The sequence below is a fragment of the Protopterus annectens genome, chromosome 2.part1, assembly GCF_019279795.1.
Source record: "Protopterus annectens isolate FY-2018-M chromosome 2.part1, PAN1.0, whole genome shotgun sequence".
Lineage (NCBI taxonomy): Eukaryota > Metazoa > Chordata > Ceratodontiformes > Protopteridae > Protopterus > Protopterus annectens.
In genome coordinates, this window is record NC_056729.1 from 676,931,070 (window position 1) to 676,953,821 (window position 22,752).

A 22,752-nucleotide genomic window follows, 5' to 3' on the forward strand; every position below is an offset into this window, starting at 1 on the left:
CCCTTCTTGGAACTATTGTGAATATGTATTTGTATGAAAAGCAGCTTGTTTACAACTCAGGTTACTGTTTGTAAAATGGCACTGCAAGACACTGGACTCAGAATGAGGCAGATGAAATTTGGAAAATCAGTTATTATAACCGTACTGTGGAGTTATCAGTGTAAAACCTGTTTGAGAGTAACAGGTCCTGGTTATATCCCAAGGCTATAACATACATTCTTCATAAGTTGTTGAGACCAGCCAGCTCTTGCATGCATATTTAACTAGCAATGGTGTGGACTGGGGTTCCATAACCCCTGCTCTCTGTCATAACCACATGTGCAGTGCTGTAGTTGTTGGAAAAAATTGAAGTCCAGTCCTTAGACTGGCATTTCAAAAGCTAGCCAGTTCATACAGCACAGATTGCAGTCGAGTAATATTGCTAAACTTGGATTGCAGTATGACTCCCCTTTAGTATTAAAAAAGGAACATCTAATGCATCATCTTCTTCAAACGTTTCAGATTCAGAGGTGGGTAATCTAATTACATGCTCACAGTTACACTTGCAGCCAATTAACTGATTAAAAGATAAATCTACAGCCCACAAATGCTTTGCATGCCAAATTATTCTAGTTTTTTCAAGGATGACTCAGCTTTTGTTTTGTGTATTATCTTCTTCTTCTTTCGGCTTTTCCCAGTTAGGGGTCGCCACAGCGGATCACCTGTCCGCTCCTGATTGGCAGTGGAGTTTTACGGTGTTGAGTTGTCAGCCCGGCGCCCAACCTTCTACAAAAGGCACACACACTAACACATAGGGCCAGTTTTAGATTAAATGTCTTATTTCTAGGAAAGAAACTGTTTTACTATTTAAGGGACAGCTAATGCTGCATAGGATTTCTTACTTGTGTTTATAGTTATATTTTTTAAATGTGTGAAGTATGTTTGTCATTATATTAACTATGTGAAATACAATTGTCATTATATTTAATAATGTAGTTAAACATTCTAAATTACTCACAGAAGATCTGCAAATATTTGCCTGGATTTTTTTCCACAGGTTTCATTGCCTGTCCTATATGCTAGATGTGGCAATTAGAGCCCTTACAAAAAGTAATTATTTTGCTGCTATAATTGGTAATAAAAAATTCTGATTTGAATGATTTGACCACTGAAACAGATACATGTTTGCGACACTTTTGTGTTGAAAAGTAGCAGGGTTCGGAATAAACTGCCAGTATCATAATATTGTACATAATACTGATCTAAGTTTGGAATCTTTAAACAGTGTTCAGATATAATCGCAGATACTTCAGTATCTTCATCTGTGTACTAAGTAACAAAATGCACCTTTGTTTAGCATGTCTTATAACTGGCATAATTTTGTGCTGACTGCACATGCGCAGCAAAACATTGAGGTACTTTGCGTGTAATAGTACTCAGCAACAGGGTCTTCCAAGCATTGTCATGGATTTGCAAATGTTAGCACCTGCAGATGTCATCTGTTATGATTAATATGCAGTATGAGCACTGACAGGTGTCAATGGTATGCTGGCCATTATCTTTTCCATCATGTAAAAGGGAAGTTGACACTTTACAACTCTTTCATCTCAGCCAAAAAGATATTGCTGCGATCAGTTAATGTGTTATTGTTTGCTTGCCATAAAATCTGCAGCAATATTCTTTTCCTTCCTTTTTTATTGTATTACAGCAGGCAGTGATAATATCATTACATCTATGCAAATATAGTTTCCTGCTACGGTCCAGCATAAAATCTGCAGCATGTTTTGCAGATACCATGCACACTTTCTCGTTTGCATTTCAGTACTGTAGTGTGATCAGTACTTTTAGAATCATCAAACTACAGTTCTGTATTTGTTTGTTTTAATTAACTATACCCGGGTAGACTCATCTCAAGGATCTATGTATAATACAGCAAGCACTGGTAACTCCAACATGCACATACACAAAGCAGATAGCCATGTGCAGACACATATGCACACACACACACACACACACACACACACACACACACACACACACGTGCTCACACAAGTGCACACACCCACACACACATGCACACACACACACACACGTGCTGACACAAGTGCACACACCCACACACACACACACACACACACACACACACACGTGCTGACACAAGTGCACACACCCACACACACATGCACACACACACACACACACACACACACACACGCACACAAACACACACACACACACGTGCTGACACAAGTGCACACACCCACACACACATGCACACACACACACACACACACACACACACACACACACACACACACACACACACACACACAGGCACACATGTTCGGGCACAAGATTTACTAATGTTTCTGTTTTGCAGTTGGGTATGTCAGCTTGTACAATATCTTAGCCATCATCAAGATGAATGTGACTTGATTCTTTCCACCTCCATTTGCCTGCTATGCAATGCTGGGCAAGTCACTTGACCATATACTCCATGGCTACCCTTAAAAAAGAACACTTGAGTTCAGTGGGCTAACCTGGTTAACAAATATACAAAATGAAATAAAAAATGAATAAGTACCATTCTGATGTTTGGTAATTATAAATTAATAAATATGTATCATTCAAGTAGTGCTTTTCTGTTATAAATGTATTCCCTTTTTATTAATTAACATTGGCTATTGGTACAGAATACTGTTAGTCCAGCACTGTTGTGACCTTGATATATATATAATATTTTTTTGCTGTTTTACAGAAATGTAGTACATTTAATTACTGAGTTAGCATTCCAGTCATGGCACATTATATTATGTAATTTTGTCTAGATACTCCATGCTTATATCCCATTGTCTGGAAAAAATATACTAATCTTTATCTGAGAAAATTAGTCCTTGGATTCAGTGAAATGCTATTTGTCAGTGCTAACTGGCTAATGTAAATTATTCAGTTAGTGTGATGGTGAAAATCTTTAATTCAGAGACAAGGTAAAGCAACTCAGAAAAATATCTCATTACTGGAAAATTGAATAGTTTCAGAAATGAACACTTCGCTGTCAGGACTGACCATGCTAGTGTTCTCTGTACTAGCCCATGTGTCATGGTATAATAGAAATCTCCCAACACACGCGCACACACACACACACACACACACACACACAAACACCCATGCTCACATGTGCACACACAGTCCCAGATATTATTTGCACTTACACTCACGCATCCAAACAGCAGCAAGCAAATCTCTTCACACTTGCTCAAACTCATGGAAATGCTCACTCACCCACTAACATTCGTGCATACTCCAAAACGCAGACACACACACATCATACAGCTGCATTCATGACCCTACAGGTATGTACAAAGATGTACATGTACTCATGGTCTCATGATACCTACCTGCAGTCTCTGTATTAGCAACAGCCCTATCCATAATGGCGAATGGGTGAATGCTATCTTTTTGACTGCATTCACTTTTCCCCCTCATGAAAATACTAATTGGACAGAGTGATTCTCTAAGCCACTGTACTCTTCTAATCTTCTGTTGCTGGTATTTAAGGGGGAGAGCATGTGGATAATTTTCATTAGCTACTCCTCTCTATTGCTTCTTTTGGATGTGGCCTTGCCAGTGGCACCATTTTCTATGCTATGGCCATTTCCAGAGTAAAACTGTAGTGCTAGAGTGGTCTATGAATTCCTCAGCCTTACAGTGATCTGGATATCCCCAGAGGTAAGTCTTCTGCATTGTTGTGAGGCAGGTCCTTCAGTAAAGACTGTTTGTGATTGTTGTTGCTCATTCCAGTGGGAACTCTGAACTATCACATAAATATTTAGTTTAATGTTAATACCACTATTGCCAATATTGTCAACCACCAGGAAACCAATATAGTCACAAAAAAAAAACAGAAAAAAAAACACTTTTGCTATATTGGTTTCTTGGTGGCTGACAACATATTCAGGACTGGTATTAAGATTTGCATGACTTTTACTATAGAATGCTGCAATTTCTGAAGTAGTGGTTTTGTTATTTTCATCAATTTACTGTTTTAGTGGCCAATTTGTGTTCCATCTCTGATTATATCACTTTGTGTTTTCCTCTGAAATGTTTTCCAAACTGTTTTTCAGCTTTAAATGGCTTGAAAACTTCACTGCTTAACTCTACCTGCATCATAGTTTTACATTATAGTTTTTAGTGAAGTATTAGTACATTGCTACTAGAAAATACATTTAAACTGTGCATTGCTTCCACAAAATGCATTTATTTTAGTAATACATAATAATGTAAGGCGATCGTCTTACATACAATATTTGCTGTTAAGCCTACTGTAATTTAGTAGAACATTAACCCTTTCACTGCACATTATATTGTTTGTGAGGTTAACTGAAATGGAAGCATTTACTTTATTGGAGTAAACATTTTTATCATCTGTAATAGTAATTCATATATAACTATTGATGCTTTGTAAGAATTGATACTAAAATTGTGTTTTGCACTTGTCTGTTGATAACACTGATTACTTGTGCATTATATTGATGATAAAATGTAATCTTATATCGGTTAACAGTGACCATTCATTTACCACTTTGGGGCAGTAATTTGTGTTACATCACAAAAACGCTGGTGCTGTCACTATTTTCTATAAAAACACAAACTAGGTATGACAACTTTCTCTAACGCAGAAATCCTACTAATCATACTAAAACTAAACACACAAGACAGTTGTGTAAATGCAACCAGTTAGGTATACCTGGTGGAAGGTGTTACATAGGCTCAAACCTTGTACCTTAGGTACAAGAAACAAGAGCCTGAATTCTCAACCTGTACCACCACTTGTGATTCAAGGAGTTGAGTCCGTAGCTGTCAACTGTCCAGATTTTTACCAGAATGTCTGGAATGTTTGGCTCATACATTTGGTCTGTTCCTCTTAAAAATTGTGGTTTTCTGACAAATTAGTGAAAACTGAATTCACTGAGTAGTGATAGGCATTTAAATTTCAGTCTTTGTATCTTTCAGGGAAAACATGGTAATGCAAAACATTTTATTCTAGCAACTTTCTAAGATTATAAAAGCAATTTTTAAAATGCGTCCCTGGTTTAGGGCCTTTGCCCCCCCACCCCTCCCACCAGTAAACTTTGGCTTTTTTCAGATTTCCTGTGCTGCAAAATTGAGAAATATAGTTGAGAGTCAAGTGGATTTCACAAGGAGCTGAGAGCTTCAGGGAAAGAGAAGTTTAGTGCTGCTTATGCCAAGTCTGTTTGCATTGTTAGTAGCACTATAGGTAGCATACTTGCTTTTGATGCTGAAGGCTGTGGGTTCCACTCCCACAATATGTACATGGATTGCTGATACTGTACTGTGTTGTACTTTAAAGGGGGTGGAAGCTGCAGTCCTGAGAATGCCCTCCTTTGGAGGAGATCCCTAGTAACTACAAACCTGTTATTAGTTTGCCATCCATTCCCTTTTGTAATATAACTAGCTTATCATTTTTTTATATGACATAGGTAATTTATTCTTCAAGGGCAACAGCCACTTTATTTTTAGATGAAACAATGAAATATAAAGTTGATTGCTAGCAGCAACCTCTTCATTAGTTACAAATATCTTTAATGTGGAATTATTTAGATGACTTTTACTTCTACAGAGATTGTGCATATTTACTAATATTGTTGGATTGTAATGACAGATGTTTGAGTAGACTTTTATGATGGGAATGTCCTGAACTGGGCAGTTTTTTCATTATTGGTTCATTCATTTTGTTTCATTACTTACTGGAAAAGTGTTCAAAACAATAAATTTAAAACATGCTCTAACAAGTGTGCTGTATCATACAAGGAATCAAAGAACATATGAATGTTTGCATGGTCCTAAATATGTGTGCAAGGGGCCTATGATTTGAAAACAGCCCAAAGATAAACTTTATCCGCCATTGACCAGATGCATTTTCTTTGAATGTGAATATCAATGCTGTTTCAATGAATGTGAGTTTCAAGGGCAGAGACATTTTAATGCTAAGTCTGTTTTCATTGGAAGACTGTATTGCTTTGTTTAGCAGATGTCTAGCAGTGTTTGTGTATAAATTTTAAAATAAAAGTTTTAAATGAAATACAAATACTCTGTAGAAGTAAAGCATATAGCAGTATGCACATTACAGTGTTTATGGTAAATGGGGAGAAATAGCCAAGTAATGGGACACTGGAATGGCTGCAGGGGGAAGGGCTGTGTATGGGGGGGGGGCCCGTTTGACATTGATTTTGTGAGGGGGGAGGGTAGGCAAACTCAAAGACAGCCCCAGGTGGCACAAACTCTAGCTACACCACTAGGAAACAATGCTAAAACACTGGAAGATATCCTATGCTGGACCTCTTCATGAATCCGTAATATTGGGTGACATTGATTTGCAAACCATGTATTCTGAAAATCATGCCAATAATACATCATATACATCTGTTCACGTTCTCTCAACATATAAATACACCACTAGATATAGCAAAGCCACAGCCAGGCAATCAACCCTCAAATAGATCCTAACTTTCTCTCTAAATAAAATATTATCCCATGGAACTCTGTTAGACAACCTAAGGAATCACTTCTCGACCTACAGCATAATACACAAAAACAAGGGGTGTAGACATTCCATTTGTACCCACACACTGTAATTGCTGCCCTTTAACCCACCTGGCATTAAAATTGGGCACATCTCTCAAGCTGGTGCCCCACACTCCCACCCAGTACTTAGTGTATGTAGCATTTTTAGCTGCTCAGTCAAAAACTATTAATAGATATTGTTTTAATTTGCAATCCTCTCTGTAAAGACACTGTATACATGTTGTTATAGGCATTAATTCAAATGGTTATACACATAATATGGCCTAATAAAGCTCAAGTATTTGATGCACAGAAAAAAATGTACTCTATGCACTTTTTAGAGTATAAAGAGTATGCCTGTCAACACTTCTGCAACAGCCCTAAAATACATACATACATACATACATACAAATATGTATACAGATGTTTCAAGCATAGGCATTAACACCCTTCTAGCCTGCCAATATCCAAAATAGTTGTCCCGTAGTAAGTGTCCAGGCTATTCTTAAAAATATCTTAACAAGTGCTTGCTTTTATGCAATTTGGTAGTTTATTCCATGCATCAGCTGCTCTCTCAGAGAATCAGTTAGTAAAATTCTCATTCCTATAGACTGTTTTATATAGGTTGTCTGATGACTCTACTACTTTTGGTAGCCACAAATATTCCCAAAGGTAGTTGCCACTAAATTCCCTATATACCTGAATAAGGTCTCCTCTTAAATATCTTCAGTATGTGCAACACTGTACAATTTCAGATATTTCAGTCTTTCTTAATAACTTAACATTTTCACATCCAGGGATGACCTTTGTATATTTCCACTCTACTCTTTCCTGTTTACTCTTGCTTGTTTTCTTACAAGGTTTCCATATTGTTATTCCCTACTCATGTTTGGGTCTAATATAAATAACAAACAATGACTTCATCATTTATGAATTCCTAGACTTTATTAGTTCTGTAACTATCATTAACCAATCACTTGATATGATTAGAAAAACTCAAAGCTGGATCTACCCATATACCCAGGTCCTAATGAATATACAGTTTCAATCTCTGTGTGCTTTATTAAATATTCACCTTTCAATTTATGTCTCCAAAATCTCATATACTTAGTTTTTGATGTATTTATCAGCATAGTATTCTCCTGTGCATAAATGGTCAATTTAGTCAAGTTGTTTTGCTGACATGCTCTATTTGTAGCACGTTATCAGTTTACAGAATTTCAAGTCATCTGTATACAGAGTGTAGAACACCTCCAATGAAAAAGATAGCTCTGAAAGATAAAATCTAGGACAGAGCCTCGTGGGACACCCTAATTGTAATCTCAAATTTCACTTATCCAATTGCTGTATAATACTTGCCATGTCCTGTTTGTAAGCCATGCAGCTGGCCGTCTTATCAACACTGTATTAATACCTAGTTGTTCTAATTATTGTTCAGTGTTTTGTGTATGACCCTGTTAAATGCTGAAAAAACTATATAAATTACATCACAGCACAATTTTTCATTCATAGCTGTTATTATATGGTTACAGAACATCGTGTTACAGATGTTAATAGATCTATTTTCAGCATTTGCATGCAGCTATTTGGTTTCAATTCCCAGTCTTTCCAGTTCTTATCCAATATTACCTTCTCCATTATTTTTCCACAACATGAAATTAAACGTATGGGTGTGTATGTCTCTGGGTTTGTATTACTCCCATTTCCATTAAGGACAGGTTTAATAAGTGCATATCTCCATCTTGAGGAATCTCCTCATATTTATATGACTTAGTAAATAATAGATGTAATGGTACTGTAAGTTCCTGCTGAAGTATTCTTGGGCTATTACTACTTATTCTGTCTCCTTCCTGTGCTTTTTTGGATCTAGTTTGAGTAGTTATTTTGCAGTGTAATCTAATTTGATTCAATATCTGAGGTTCATAGGTTCTTAGGAGGTTACTTGGCTAGCAGCCCCACAGCCCTTACATGCCTAGCCATGTTAATCCCAAGTATCCCCTTTTGTTCTTTTTGAGTAGTTTGCAGAATGAATTTATGAGCAGAGTAGGTCTGTGATCAACACTGGCTATCCCTGTCCTTGAGGTACATGGGTGCCACCCCAGGGATGAATTTGTGGTCTCCCATCCATTTATTTACATTGCGTTTGAATAGGGTCAGTGAGAAGCTCTGTTTTACATGAATAGGAAGTCTATTCCAGCATGTTTTGTTAATGTCACAAGCTAGTTTGAGATTCTTAGAGCGAGTGACTCTTGTGCCATTTGACTTGTGAATGTACAGCATTTCCACTAGGACAGGTTTGGAAATTGCCCTATAGGCCAGGCACAAGTCACCTGTCAGCAGCCTGTAAGATACAGAGTAAAGTGACAGGGCTTTCAGCCTTTCCATGTAGGTCATGGTTTCAAGTCCCTATATTTTGTTTGTGAGAAACCACTGAGGTCTCTCCAGCTACTGCAGGTGTCTCTTTCCAGCTGCTGCAGGTGTCTGGTGAGGTGCATTCAAAAGGGTGCATTATATTCTATTAGTGGTCTGATGAGGGTCAAGTATAGTGGAGTTACAACATTCCTTGACCTGAATACTATGCCCGTGCTTATGAGGTGTGCAGCATAGAAAGCTTTCTTTATCACTGTGAAAACTTGGTGGTCAATAAAGACGCTCTCCCTAGATGATGCTGTTACCAAGTTCAATAAAATCTTCCTGGGTATTCTAAACACACTAACTCCCCTCAGTACAAAAAGAGTCAAAGCCAAACCTGCTCCAGGGCTATCCATAGCAACTAAACAACTCATGAAACAAAGAGAAAGCCTGGAAGTTCTGAACAAAAAAATAAACAGCTTTAACTTTACTAGCATATAGACAACTAGTAAACCTAACAAAGCAACGTATCACCAAAGATACAAAGACCTATTACTCAACCAGTCAAAGTACACACACACTAATCTAAAACTGTTCTGGGCCTCTATCCAAAAACTGTTAAGTCCAGGACAAGCTACACAGCCGACACCAAATACACAGAAACAAAACAATACCTTAGCCAACCAATTCAATACCCACTTTATACAAGTAGTACAGTCATTAACCTACTAGGTGATTAATCAAGCTCTTGATGTGTTTACTCAATCAAATAACCTCCTTCAGCATTTCCCCTTCCAACCAGTTCCCACAGATACCATCAAAAAATACCTAAAAAAATTAAAGCCTACTCAAACTGCCCCTGACAAGCTATCTGACAAATATCTTAAAATAGCAGCTGAGGCTGTCATATCCAACATCAGTTCTGATAAATTGAGCTGTATCTGAAAATAAAGTCCCTTTGCTATCCAAAAAATAATTCATTATTCCACTCTACAGGGAAGGAATCAATACAGATGTTTCAAACTGTAGGCCAATTGCCATTTTATCACCCCTATCACACATATTAAAATACGTGTTCATATGTAACTTCTCAGATACCTAATAGATAACTAACTTCTGTCGTCAGCCTAACAATGCTTCCATCTTCATTGCAGCACAACTGCTTACTGTCAACACCCATGGCATAAACCTAATCTCCACCATCTTCAAAGATGTAGCAAAAGCTTTTGATACTGTCCCCACCAAAAACTCTTACATAAACTCTCATTCTTAGGGCTCACCAACTCTCCATTGCAGTGGCTCTATAACTACTTCTCAGAGTACAAGCAATAAAATGAAAAAAAAAGATTTTTCCATCTTCTTGCCAGTAACTATTTGTGCCCCACAAGAATCTACACTAGGCCCCATACCTTTCAACATGTTCATCAGTGACCTCTGAACTGCTACAAAAATTCTACCCAAGTTCAATACACTGATGATCCAACCCTAATCTGCGCTGCCAAAATTCTGTTTAACTCCAAGACCTCACAGAACAATCTTTCTTATAAATTGAAACATAGATAAATAATGCACAACTACTTCTAAATCCCAACAAAAAGTGACTGCTGCTTGTTAATGTAAAAATACCAAAAAGAGCTCATACTCTTTTTTTTTTTTTTTTTTTTTTTGTGAAACGCAGGTGTTTATAGTTTGGCAAAATGCCTGGATAGCTGTTATCAAAGGGAGCATTATATTGTATTATAACTCTGATGCAGGAGCATTACAGCGGGATTAAGTTCTTGAAACTGGGGGATATGTCTTTGGTTTATTAACTACACTAGATAAAGGATTTCATAATGATACTTGATATGTGGTGGTCGAAAGAGAGCTCATTATCTAGAAATGTACATAGATTTCCTGTATCAGTACCTATGTTTGATAAAGATATTCATTTTTGAGGCAGGTTTGAAGGAGCTCCTTCTCAAAAAAAAAAAAAAAAGTAATGCATTTCTTTCCACAGAGCATAAAGCCATGGTCTTGACACCAGGAGCTTGTGTGGACTGTTTTTTTTAGAGATATAGAGGTCCTCTTGTGAGTTGATCACAGCCCCAGGTTTGCACTCATCAATAAACTTAGTCAGGGACCTTAAGATAAGCTTGAACATCAGCAAAGTAGATGTTGGAGAGGAATGTCCTTAAAAGGGAATGGTTACTTGCCATTTTGAAGACAGTGTGCTATCAACCCTGATTATGTTGGTTCTGTCTAAGAACCAGTTTGCTATGCAATATGTTATTTAAGAGTTAATATTTAAAATGTTTGACTGTATAATAGTATCAAAGACCTTGACTAAATCTAGGTATTTAATGTGCACAAATTTGCCATTATCCACTACTTAAGTAACTTTCTCAGAGAAATGTACTGATTTAGTAAGCAGGACTTACCTTTCACAGAGCCGTACTGGTTAGGTCTGAGGGCTTTAAATCTGCTTATTTCATTGTGTATGAACTGCATAATGGTACATCCAATTACTTTACAAATGATGTTGGCAAGGCTAGTTTGTCTGTTATTCCCTGGATCAGTGGTAGGGGCACCCTCATGAGGGGTATAAGAATAGTTGTCCTTCGGGTCTTGGGCACATGTCCAATGGATAGGCAAGTCTGAAAAGGTTTAAGCGGGAATCTGTGAGACAGAGTTTGTTTCAGGAAAGAGATAGCCTGATTTGTTCAGTGGGATCATGGAGTTGGTGTTTTTGGTTTTGGAGAGGGCTTTTTAGACTTGTTCTGGTGTGGTTATAGGGGGTGGGATGGACTGAATGGATTGAAGAGAGGAACGGGAAGGGACAGGAGAAGAAGTTTGAATTAAATGTATCTCCTAATATGTTGTTGATGCCCTTTGGGTCAGAGAAGGTGGTACCATTGTTGATCGATTCAGTGCAGTGCTGAGTATTGCTCCTGACATAAGTAAAATGGACTCTAGGAAGTTAAAAGATAAAAATAATTTTAAAAAATCTGCTGGATTTCAATGAAGTGCTGCCTGTCATTTCTGTAGGTGGGATGCTTTTATATCGGTTTGTCTACTGTGATAATTTACATAAGTTTCTTTTTTTAAGAAAGACCTTTATGGAATTATCACTTGTGACATAGACAAACTTACATTTATATAAAAGTAATCAAACCATGTTAACAAGTTTACATTTACAAAAGTTATAAACCACAGGTATTGTTCTATACAATATAATTAAACCAACATTCCATAAATTGTTCCCTTCCTACCTTCTCTTAAACCTCATTCCTTCACCAAAACATTTTTCTCTGTGGATTGTTCCCATAATTTCCATTTTTTTCCATGTAATTTACTCCTACCCTTTAATAAAGATCCCACTTCCTGATCTTTTACCTCTGTTACAATATTCATTACTTCAAGTATAGTTGGTTTAGACCTTGATATCCATTTTCTAGTAATTGCTTTTTTGGCAGCCACCAGAATTAAACCCAGCAAAGTCTTACGATGTCTAGGCAATTCAAATTCTGTATTCCAGCTCAAATAAAATCATTTCCTTAGTAATACTCATTTGCATGCCCAGTACAACATAGGGAATTTTTAAAATCTGCCAACTCTTTACTTTCTTCAAAAATATGTTCAGAATTATATCGTTCTTCCTCATCACACCTCCAGCATTTGCAGTCTACTTGAGGAAAAATTCTTTGGAGTCTGCTTAGGGTTTAAATATACTTATGTAAATGCTTCCAAGCAAAGACCCTAAATCTTCTAGACATTGTTGCATATTTGGGAGCCATACACATATCCCCCGTTGTTTCTTTGTGAAGTGCTTATCCAATCTCTCTTTCCAGTCCTTTCTAATATCCTCTGATTAATTCTTTTAATTATCATGCACTATTTTATATGCCCTACTAATTATCCTTTTTTTAATAGCAGCTTCTGTTCTAGATTATACTAAAAACTCTACCAGTCAGGATCCCCCTATTTCTTTCTCTTTGCCTATACTCTGATATCAATCCTTGATAGGGAAGGCAATCACTAGCCTGTAGTCCAAATAAATACTTAACCTCTTCCCATGTTTTACCTTTCCCATTCAGTTATTTGTTCTCAATGCATTGGCTTCTTTGCCAGCTTTCTCCAGTAAATTCCAAGCCCCCTTGCCTATTCTCTGTACCCCTAAATGCAGTCATCCATATTGGCAGAATGTCCTTTCTCCATCCCAGTGTTGGTTTATCTCTTACAATACTTTCTGCTGCTTTATGCAAATAATATTCTTTATGGGTAATGTTGTTCTCCTTAAGGATCTGCATCCAAGTCTCTCCTTGTTTCTGTAGCTTCACCCAGTTCATCGTCATCCCTTTTCACTTTGAATTATATATTTCTGCTTGTGCTATGTACAGGAGCCTTAACTGTGTAGCTCTAAAATACCCCTTCAGATCAAGTAATCCCAAACCAACATGTTCTGTTTGAAGGATCAACTTATCCCATTTGACTCTTGCCCTCTTCCCTGCCAGACAACTGTAATTCACTTTTTATTTATTTAACGTTTGTTTACCGGGAAAGTCCGACTTGGAACAAAGCCAATTTTCAGTAGAGGCCTGGGGATAAATGCTCCAGATGCATGCTTTTGTACCGTGGGAGAAAATTGGAGCACCCAGAGGAAACCCACACGGACACAGGAAGGACATCCAGATTCAGCACAGAAGGTACCCCAGCCAAGAATCGAATCGAAGAACCTCTTGCTGTGAGGCAACAACTCAACCTCTGCACAACTGCGCTGTCACTTAAAAGATTAATAGAACTAAACTGGTGTTGCATATGCATACATTTTCCAAACACACTCAAATGACTGATCTAGCAGAAGAAAAGATGTTAAGCGGGTTTTGGTGTGGAGGATTAAGGCTCCAAGCTCTTAATGACCTGTCTCAAGGACATAGGGTTTGATTCTTTCTATCTCCATCTATATGACTAAGCAAGTCACTTAGTCTGCGACTCCCTAGCTAACTGGAGCATTATACACAAATTAAAATAACCAGCAATTTCCCAAAGATACCTACTTCCTTCTCCCAGCTGCTTAAAATTTAGTAATGGACATCTCTACCTCACATAATCGGCCAACCAGAAGGCATTTAGAAGGTGCACTAAAGAGACTGTGCATTTGTGGTGGGCTCACTTACAAGTGCACATCCCTTTTGTGACACAGTCAAGAATTTGTTTTAGTATTCCCAGTGTCAAGCGTTTTTAGGATTTCCATAGACTAGGGCACTCAGGGGGGCACACACTTTCACAGGAGGTACATGCCCTTGTGTGCTCCCTTTGAGCACTGTCCATCTCTTTGCTGGACATCCCTGTTTACTCCTGCCTTATTTCTCTCTGTCCCAAGTCTTCTTTACCAGACTGAATTTTACTTTCCTACATATGTCCCTGCACCACTGCAATGTCCTCTTTGATCTTCTCTGCAATTGGAGCTACTTGCTTCTGTTCTGATCTCATTTCTTTGTCTGCCTCAAAGTGTGCATCATGATAAGCTATCTCAGACACTTTGTCTCCATTACCTCCAGCTTCCTCATCTGCCCTGCCTTCACTACCCATGTTTCTTTGTGATACAGTAGTACTGGTCACACTACTGTTTTGTGCACCTTACTTTTCAGCTTCTTTGGCAGCCATATGTTCAATAATATATCCATTAATATTTCCAAAATCTATTGACTTACAAGCTAAAGGATAAAATGAGGTGAAACCTTATATGGTACCAAAAAAAAAACCTGTCACTGATATTTGTACTGCAAGTTGTATATCTTAAGAGGTAATGAGTGTTATTCTTTCTGTTAATTATGCAAATGGTCATACTCTTCATATTCCTGTAAATACCAAAATAAACAAGCACTGAGTAAGGAATTTCATGGTATAGTGTAAGAGCTTAAGTCTCCTAGGCAAATGTGCTACTTTCTTTTTGTATTCATGTTGTACAGTTTCTAAGATGTGTCTGCATACTACAGTATTGATATAAAAACTGTGAATGCACTCATGTTTATCAATATAAAGCAGTTATTTTGCTGAACACATTATTGTCCACAACTGTGTAATAGCCTTTACTGTTCATATGATATTTATGTTTGTTAGGATTGTGTTTCTATTTCTGATGTTTTGGAAATTGCTCATGAATCTAAGAATGTGTGCAAGCTGCTCAAGATGTGACATTACTCAGCTGCTGGGTGCGACTGACTTAAGACATGGGGGCAAACAGTGGTAACTGTCATGATACCTCACTTTAGAGTTCATCAGTGGCTTGTTTGAGTGCAGTGTTCTCAGAGTATAGACACCCTATCTCTCACAGCATAATTTTCAAAGTTTGCAGATTCTATCTTCTGTGGTAGTTTGACACAGACCACTTATAGGAGGGAATCTTTTGTAGTTACAGTCTCCACAGACTTTGGCCACCAAGAGTGCATCTGCTCTGTAATGGGGAAAGGGTAGTTCAAAGGGTAGACAGTTCAGGATATCTTTTCTTCTCAAGAGTCACATCTGCACATAACTATGTTAAAGACTCTGTAAGGCTTTCAGGAATCCCATCTGCAAGGCATCATAGCTACACACCAATAGCATGACAGGGACTTGATATTACCCATAGCACCAGGAAGCACTGAGCGTCTCATAGTCAACCATTCACTCCCACAAATTCCGTAAATTCTCTAATAGAGAGGCTCAGCTGCTGTCAACTAATGACCTATGGATCATCTCTGAGATGCTGTCCAGAAAAAAAAGCTGTGCCATCTCTACAACAAACTACTGTTTGACCTTTTTACATTTCCATCTAACAGCAAGTGCTGGAAATACTTTTTCCTATTCCTGCTTGTGATGTCCCCACTCTGGGTCAGTAATCAAGGAGCCTGAATCCTCACCATTGACACTGGAGAGAGATGTTCACTTGGAATACAAATAGATACACTCAGTATTTCCAGATGCAGACCTCTCTGCATCAAGCACAATTTCCCTTAAGAGCCCACAGGGAACACACTCAGGAAGCTGGTTTTTCACTCTGTCTCTCTCTCTCTCTCTCTCTCTCCATCCCCAATAAGACTCCCCACTGGAACAGATGTAGGGTTGAGTCCTCAGCTGAGTGTCCAAGCCAAATACTTCAGCACCCTGTCTGTGAAACCAGTGCTTTGTTTCCCTGCTCCAAGCAGCTGAAACACATACTCTCTGATATTTGATTTGCACACACACTCTCACACACACACACACACACACACACACACACACACACGTGCATGCGCATGAGCACACACACACATACACACACACACAGACACACACACACACACACACACACACACACACACACACCTGGGAAAGGCTGGCACAGATTTATTAGCTATGCCACCTTCTGCCTAGACTATAAGGTAGTTACACCACCACCAGACACTCCAAGACTCTTACAAGGGTACCCAATTATACTGAGTGAAATTAATATGAATACAAATAGTAGTGTTTTGACCAATGCTGTAGGGCTCTCAGGCATGGCCACAGGGTCACCAAACAGATTTGAGTACTCTTAAAGGTTGAAATAGTCTCTAAAGGACCAGCTACAATGAAAAGTTTAAATATATTTAATTATAAATAATAAAAAACAATGTGAAAATACTAAATATCTATTTACAATAAACACCAGAGTTTCAGCCACAAGAAATATTAAAATAACACAGATTAATGGATTCACATTAAATCAGTTTTTACGGTACTACCGAACAAATATGGTTTAGAATCTATTAGGGAATTTTTATATAGCAATAGTGACTTTTCATGTTCAAAAATTGAAATGATTTGTTTGATGCTTGATATAGTATTGAATAATAATGTATTTATGTGTAATAATAATTCTTTCCACCAACATCTGGGATTTGCTATGGGCACCCCAGTAGCCAATACTAATGCCAACTTAGTATTGGCTAGATGGGAAGAAAATTTTATATTCAATACTGACGGTACCTGTAAGAATGAGTATCTTATGTTTTTAAACTATTTGTTGATGATGTGTTTTTGTTATGGAAATCACTAATGTTAATGCTTTTCTTAGTTTTTTATGTTTGAATACTGATGCTTTAATATTTGATATAAATTTTTATTATGAGTAAATACATTTTTAGATGTTGTTATAATATTTAGTGACAATAAGTTTGACACTAAGATCCATAGAAAGGATGTTTAAGCTAGTAGGTATATTCATTACAATAGCATGCACTCTAGTTCATTACAATAGTATGCACTCTAGCGATATATAAAGGAGTGCTGAGAAGACAATTTATGACAGCCAGCATACTTAATACAAGTGATGAAAATTTTGTTGAGGAAATGAATAATATGGCTAGAGACTTTCATAGTAGATACTATGCAAAAAGACTTACTGAAAGTACAATAGGTTTAATAACTCAGAGAAAAGAAATGACCAAACCTTATATACATACTACCGACAATAAAACTATTACTCATGATAGAGTGAGTTATAGTATGGGCTATTTAACTAAATTTAATAGCCAAATTAACATGGTTAAGGATATTATTTGAAAAAAATTGTGCTGTATGAAAATCCAATCCTGAGTTTGGTAGAATAGTTGGTGATGAACCAAGTTTTATATATAAGAAAGAGAAAAATCTTAAATTCTATGCTGTAAATATTTGGGAAATACACAGAGAGTTGGTAATATATTTAATAAGAATGGCAATATTCCTTGTTACAGTTGTATATTACTGTAATGAAATAAACGCTGATGTCCACTTTATACATCCCATTACTAGGAAAGATTTTATTATAAAAGCCTCAGGTACTTGCTCTACTGAGAATATTGTGTATCTTGCAAATTATATAGTGTAATAGTTTTTATATAGGGAAAACAAATATGAAATTCAAAGAGATAATAAGATCACATCTCTCTGATACCCATAGGCATATAGAAACTAATGCAGTGTATAAACATATAGCAAGTACAGGTAGTCAGAATAGGTTTAAGTTCAGGATATTGCAGAAAATTCATTGTGATACAGGAGGCGATATCGTCAATATAATTGAAACAGCAGAGTATAAATGGATTAATTATTTAAGATCAGATAAATTACCTGGTCTGAATAATACTAATAGTGCTAAACCTATTTTAAAAGCTAGGCGAGATAAATTGTTATTCTACAATTTTGGGTTGATTAATGTTATGTCTTGTTGAATAATTCCTTATTTTTTATATATATGTGTATATGTATAAGTATATGCTTCCAATGTTTTATTGGATTTCTCATAATGTTTTGTCACATGATCTACATTTGTTCTTATTGGCTGGCACACTATTTAAAACAAATGGTTGAAGTTTTAATTGTATACATTGACAGAGAGCCTTAGACTTGAAAGCTTTGCTTTTTACTTCAGTGTTTTTATTGTGTCTATTAAAGTGTGAATGTTGAGCTTTTGGTTTTATTTTTTTTTTTCATTTTGTTACGTTTTAACCTCTTTAGCTGTTAGTAGTGGAGTTATTCTTTCACATTGTTATTTTGTTCTCTCCTGAATCCCATACATGTTGCCAGCCTTATGGATACTCAGCCTATATGCTCTACATCTATAAATGTTACCGACAAGAGCTCATCTATCTGTCCAAATATGTTACATTATTTTCTTATGGTTAGTCATAATCCATTCTTGAGTATGAATGTTGGTACTAATATGCCAACAGGACAGAATGGAATGAACTTAGCTGAATTAAATTAATTATTTAAAATTATGAGGACACAAGTTTAAAACTGAGCTCTTTAAGAAGCTACAATGGTAAAGGCTCAGTTTTTGTGTGTATTTAGAAATTGGTATTGTCCCAAGGGGGCTGAGATTCAAGAAAATGCCAGCATATGGCAATTGCTTAAATGGCAATAATTGAACTTGAAACTGAGTGCTGATTATATGCAGCTAATTAATGAGGTTTTTAATGAGTTAACAGCTGACATTGAGATGCTGGAGGATAAGTTAACTAACTCTCCTGATTTTCCCAGTGTTTCTGCTGAATATAGTAGTCTTCTAGAAAAATTAAAGGTGATGGAAGAGAAGTTGATAATGATTAAGAAACGTAAAAGTATTCATGATTGCAAAAACTTTAAGCAGAGTAACATCTTTCATTGGCCCAAGACGAATCCACGAATCTTCCTGCTAATTCATGTTTTTCATACTACACAACATTCAGAAAGTTCAGTTCAAAACACCGCTGATGCAGCTACTAGCCTTCCTAGATGCAGCAATGCTGTATGTGACTTAGGTAATTTTGATTGACTTCATCTAATACACATGGCAATTCTGAGGCTCTGATGAATGCTGTAAATACTGTAATTAATAATACTGATGTAAAGGAGGCTGCTGGTAGTCATGATAATGAAATAAATAACAGTGAGAATGCTTTTTTACTTACAAATTGGGTTCAACTTCAATTTCAGGTTCAGGTCAGACAACGTTCGACAGGAAGGAGCAAGAGTCGCAAGCAAATCAGAGAGAGAGAAACATCCAAGTCGGCCACACAAATCAAGGTAGGGTGTCACGAGGAGCAAGAAACAAATAAAGACCTGATATTTGTTAGTCCCACTATTGTTAATCTTTCTAAGTATGTTTTAAGTGATACTGAGATATGTTTGTTAAATAGGGGACTTTCATTTATACCCTCACAATTGAGGCTCTTTACAAGAGATATATCTGACTTTGACAGTAGTTCTCCAAGGATTTCTAGCACCTTTGTATCTGTTAGTATGCCAACAGTAAAAGCATTTTATACAATGTGTGAACAAAAAATATATGAAATGTTATTTAAGAAAAATGCTGTTTGTAAATATTATAATTTAGAACGTAATGAATGTGAACCATTATATAAACTTTCCTATAATGAAAATATAATTATAAAAAAAAGCAGACAAAGGTGTGAAGATTGTTGTTATGGATGTTGAGAAGTACAGTGGTTGGATGTACAAGTTGTTAATGGGAGTGGATTCCTTTGAGAGAGTTAATAAAACTTTTGTCACAAATACTATTACTAAAGTTAAGTCCTTTTTATATGAGCTATTGATGGATGGCTCTATTACACCAGAGTTATATAATTACTTATATATTGCCAATCTAGTGATGCCGGTAATATACGGGCTTGATAAAATTTATAAAAGTCTACATATTGCCTCAATGAGACCTATAGCCTCTGGAAGCAAGTGAGTTACTGCGGCTCTTTTAAAATATTTGGAAAGACAGCTTCCACCTATGTTACAGTATAGCAGACGTTTTATTAAAGACACCAATGATTTTTAAGTAGCTTGAAAAGGTGGTCTGATTTTAATAGAAGGGATAATATGATGATGGTGACTATGAATATTAAATCACTTTTATGGTAATACTGAACGAATATGGTTTAGAATCTATTAGGGAATTTTTGTATAGCCATAGTGACTTTTCACGTTCAAAAATTGAAACGATTTGTTTGATGCTTGATGTGGTATTGAATAATAATGTATTTATGTTTAATAATTGTTTACACCAATGTCTGGGAGTTGCCATGGGCACCCCAGTAGCAAATAGTTATGCTAACATAGTATTGGCTATATGGGAAGAAAATTTTATATTTAGTACTGATGGAACCTATAAGAAAGTGTATCTTATGTTTTTTAAAACAATTTGTTGATGATGTGTTTTTGTTATGGAAAGGTGATTAAACAAAGTTTTTTGTTATTTTTTTTTACATTTGAATCCTGACTTTACTATTTGATATTAATTTTTCTTATCAGAAAATACATTTTGTAGATGTTATAATATTTAGTGAGAATAGGTTTGACACTAAGGTGCATAGAAAGGATGTTCAAGCAACTAGGTATGTTCATTACAATAGCATGCACCCTAGTCATATATATAAAGGAGTGCTGAGAAGACAATTTATGAGAGCCAGCAGTCTTAATACAAGGGATGAAAAGTTTGGTGAGGAAATGGATAATGTAGCTAGAGACTTTCATAGTAGAGTCTATGTAAAAGGACTTATTGAAAGTACAAAAGCTTTAATAATTTTCACAGTGAACTGATCGAAGGAAGGACACTGAGGAAACTCGGAGCTATAATATATAACATTAAGTATCCTGCTTTTTGTTTATTTTGTTCTTTATATTTTGTTCTTTATTTCTTTGTTATTTATAGCACTTTGTGTACTGTGTATTTTTCTAGCTAGTTTCACTGTGTGTGAGGTATTAACTGGAAATTGTCCACTTTTAGTAAGCATCTGTTGGGTTGTTTGTTTCGGATAACTGGTTACAGTAAACTCTTTTTTTCTAGAGGCTCCTTTAGCTGTTTAAAACTTTCATTTAAAGGCTCACTGCTGCTTTTCAGCTGTGAAACATTTCTGCAGTTTGTTCTAAGTAGTGGGGATATTTGTAGCATTTCCATATTCAGGCTTGTATTTGGGCCTAGTGTTTGTGGAGGCTGTGTGTCTGAGCACATATTCAGAGACATTGGTTTGGCCAAAGCCATCAGGCATTTCTGTGAGTGAGAATTGTTTGAGGTCATTGGCTGACTGAGGCCACCTGGACTACAGCTTAGACTAAGCACCTCATTGGTTCTTTTGAGATTTCTTTCTTAAAAGCTGTCTCAGGTTTCAACTTTCTGTTACCTAAGAAGTTCAGTTGTGAATGCTCTGCCATTTCACAGTGAACTGATCGAAGGAAGGACACTGAAGAAACTCGGAGCTATAATATATAACATTAAGTATCCTGTTTTTTGTTTATTTTGTTCTTTATTTCTTTGTTATTTATAGCACTTTGTGTACTGTGTATTTTTCTAGCTAGTTTCACTGTGTGTGAGGTATTAACTGGAAATTGTCCACTTTTAGTAAGCATCTGTTGGGTTGTTTGTTTCTGATAACTGGTTACAGTAAACTCTTTTTTTCTAGAGGCTCCTTTAGCTGTTTAAAACTTTCATTTAAAGGCTCACTGCTGCTTTTCAGCTGTGAAACATTTCTGCAGTTTGTTCTAAGTAGTGGGGATATTTGTAGCATTTCCGTATTCAGGCTTGTATTTGGGCCTAGTGTTTGTGGAGGCTGTGTGTCTGAGCACATATTCAGAGACATTGGTTTGGCCAAAGCCATCAGGCATTTCTGTGAGTGAGAATTGTTTGAGGTCATTGGCTGAATGAGGTCACCTGGACTACAGCTTAGACTAAGCACCTCATTGGTTCTTTTGAGATTTCTTTCTTAAAAGCTGTCTCAGGTTTCAACTTTCTGTTACCTAAGAAGTTCAGTTGTGAATGCTCTGCCATTTCACAGTGAACTGATCGAAGGAAGGACACTAAAGAAACTCGGAGCTATAATATATAACATTAAGTATCCTGTTTTTTGTTTATTTTGTTCTTTATTTCTTTGTTATTTATAGCACTTTGTGTACTGTGTATTTTTCTAGCTAGTTTCACTGTGTGTGAGGTATTAACTGGAAATTGTCCACTTTTAGTAAGCATCTGTTGGGTTATTTGTTTCTGATAACTGGGTTTCAAATCAATTGTTTTACATTAAGAAGGTTTGTGGTCTGCACTGTAGTGGCAGAACAGGTAGCTTACATCCTTCTAAGTTGGGAACTGCTGATTGAGGGCTCAGTGTCTGTTATTCTAAAAGTGTATTAGTTCTGGTTTAAGCATCTGGGCTTCAGGACAGTTATTTTACATTAAGAAGGTTCATGGTCTGCACTCTTCTGGGAGAAGAGGCTGGACTCTGCCCTTCTGAGCTGGAAATTTCTGGTTAAAGGCTTATAGTGCCTGCATATTTGAACTATTTCTTACTGTAATTGGTACACCTTGTTTGCTGTAGCATAGACTAGATCCAG

General features: G+C 36.6%; 1 protein-coding gene across 2 annotated transcripts in view; it reads left to right on the forward strand.

The window, feature by feature from the left end:
• The window catches only part of SLC7A2 (solute carrier family 7 member 2), a 1,203,198-nt gene that overhangs the window by 551,506 nt on the left and 628,940 nt on the right, over window positions 1-22,752 (forward strand). For both annotated transcript variants that reach the window (XM_044062413.1, XM_044062412.1), the window contains one exon: window positions 19,357-19,446. Coding sequence is in view for 1 of the 2 variants with exons in the window: in XM_044062412.1 (XP_043918347.1) it covers window positions 19,357-19,446 (90 nt within the window). In the remaining variant the exon portion in view is untranslated. The remainder of the gene's footprint in view (window positions 1-19,356; window positions 19,447-22,752) is intronic.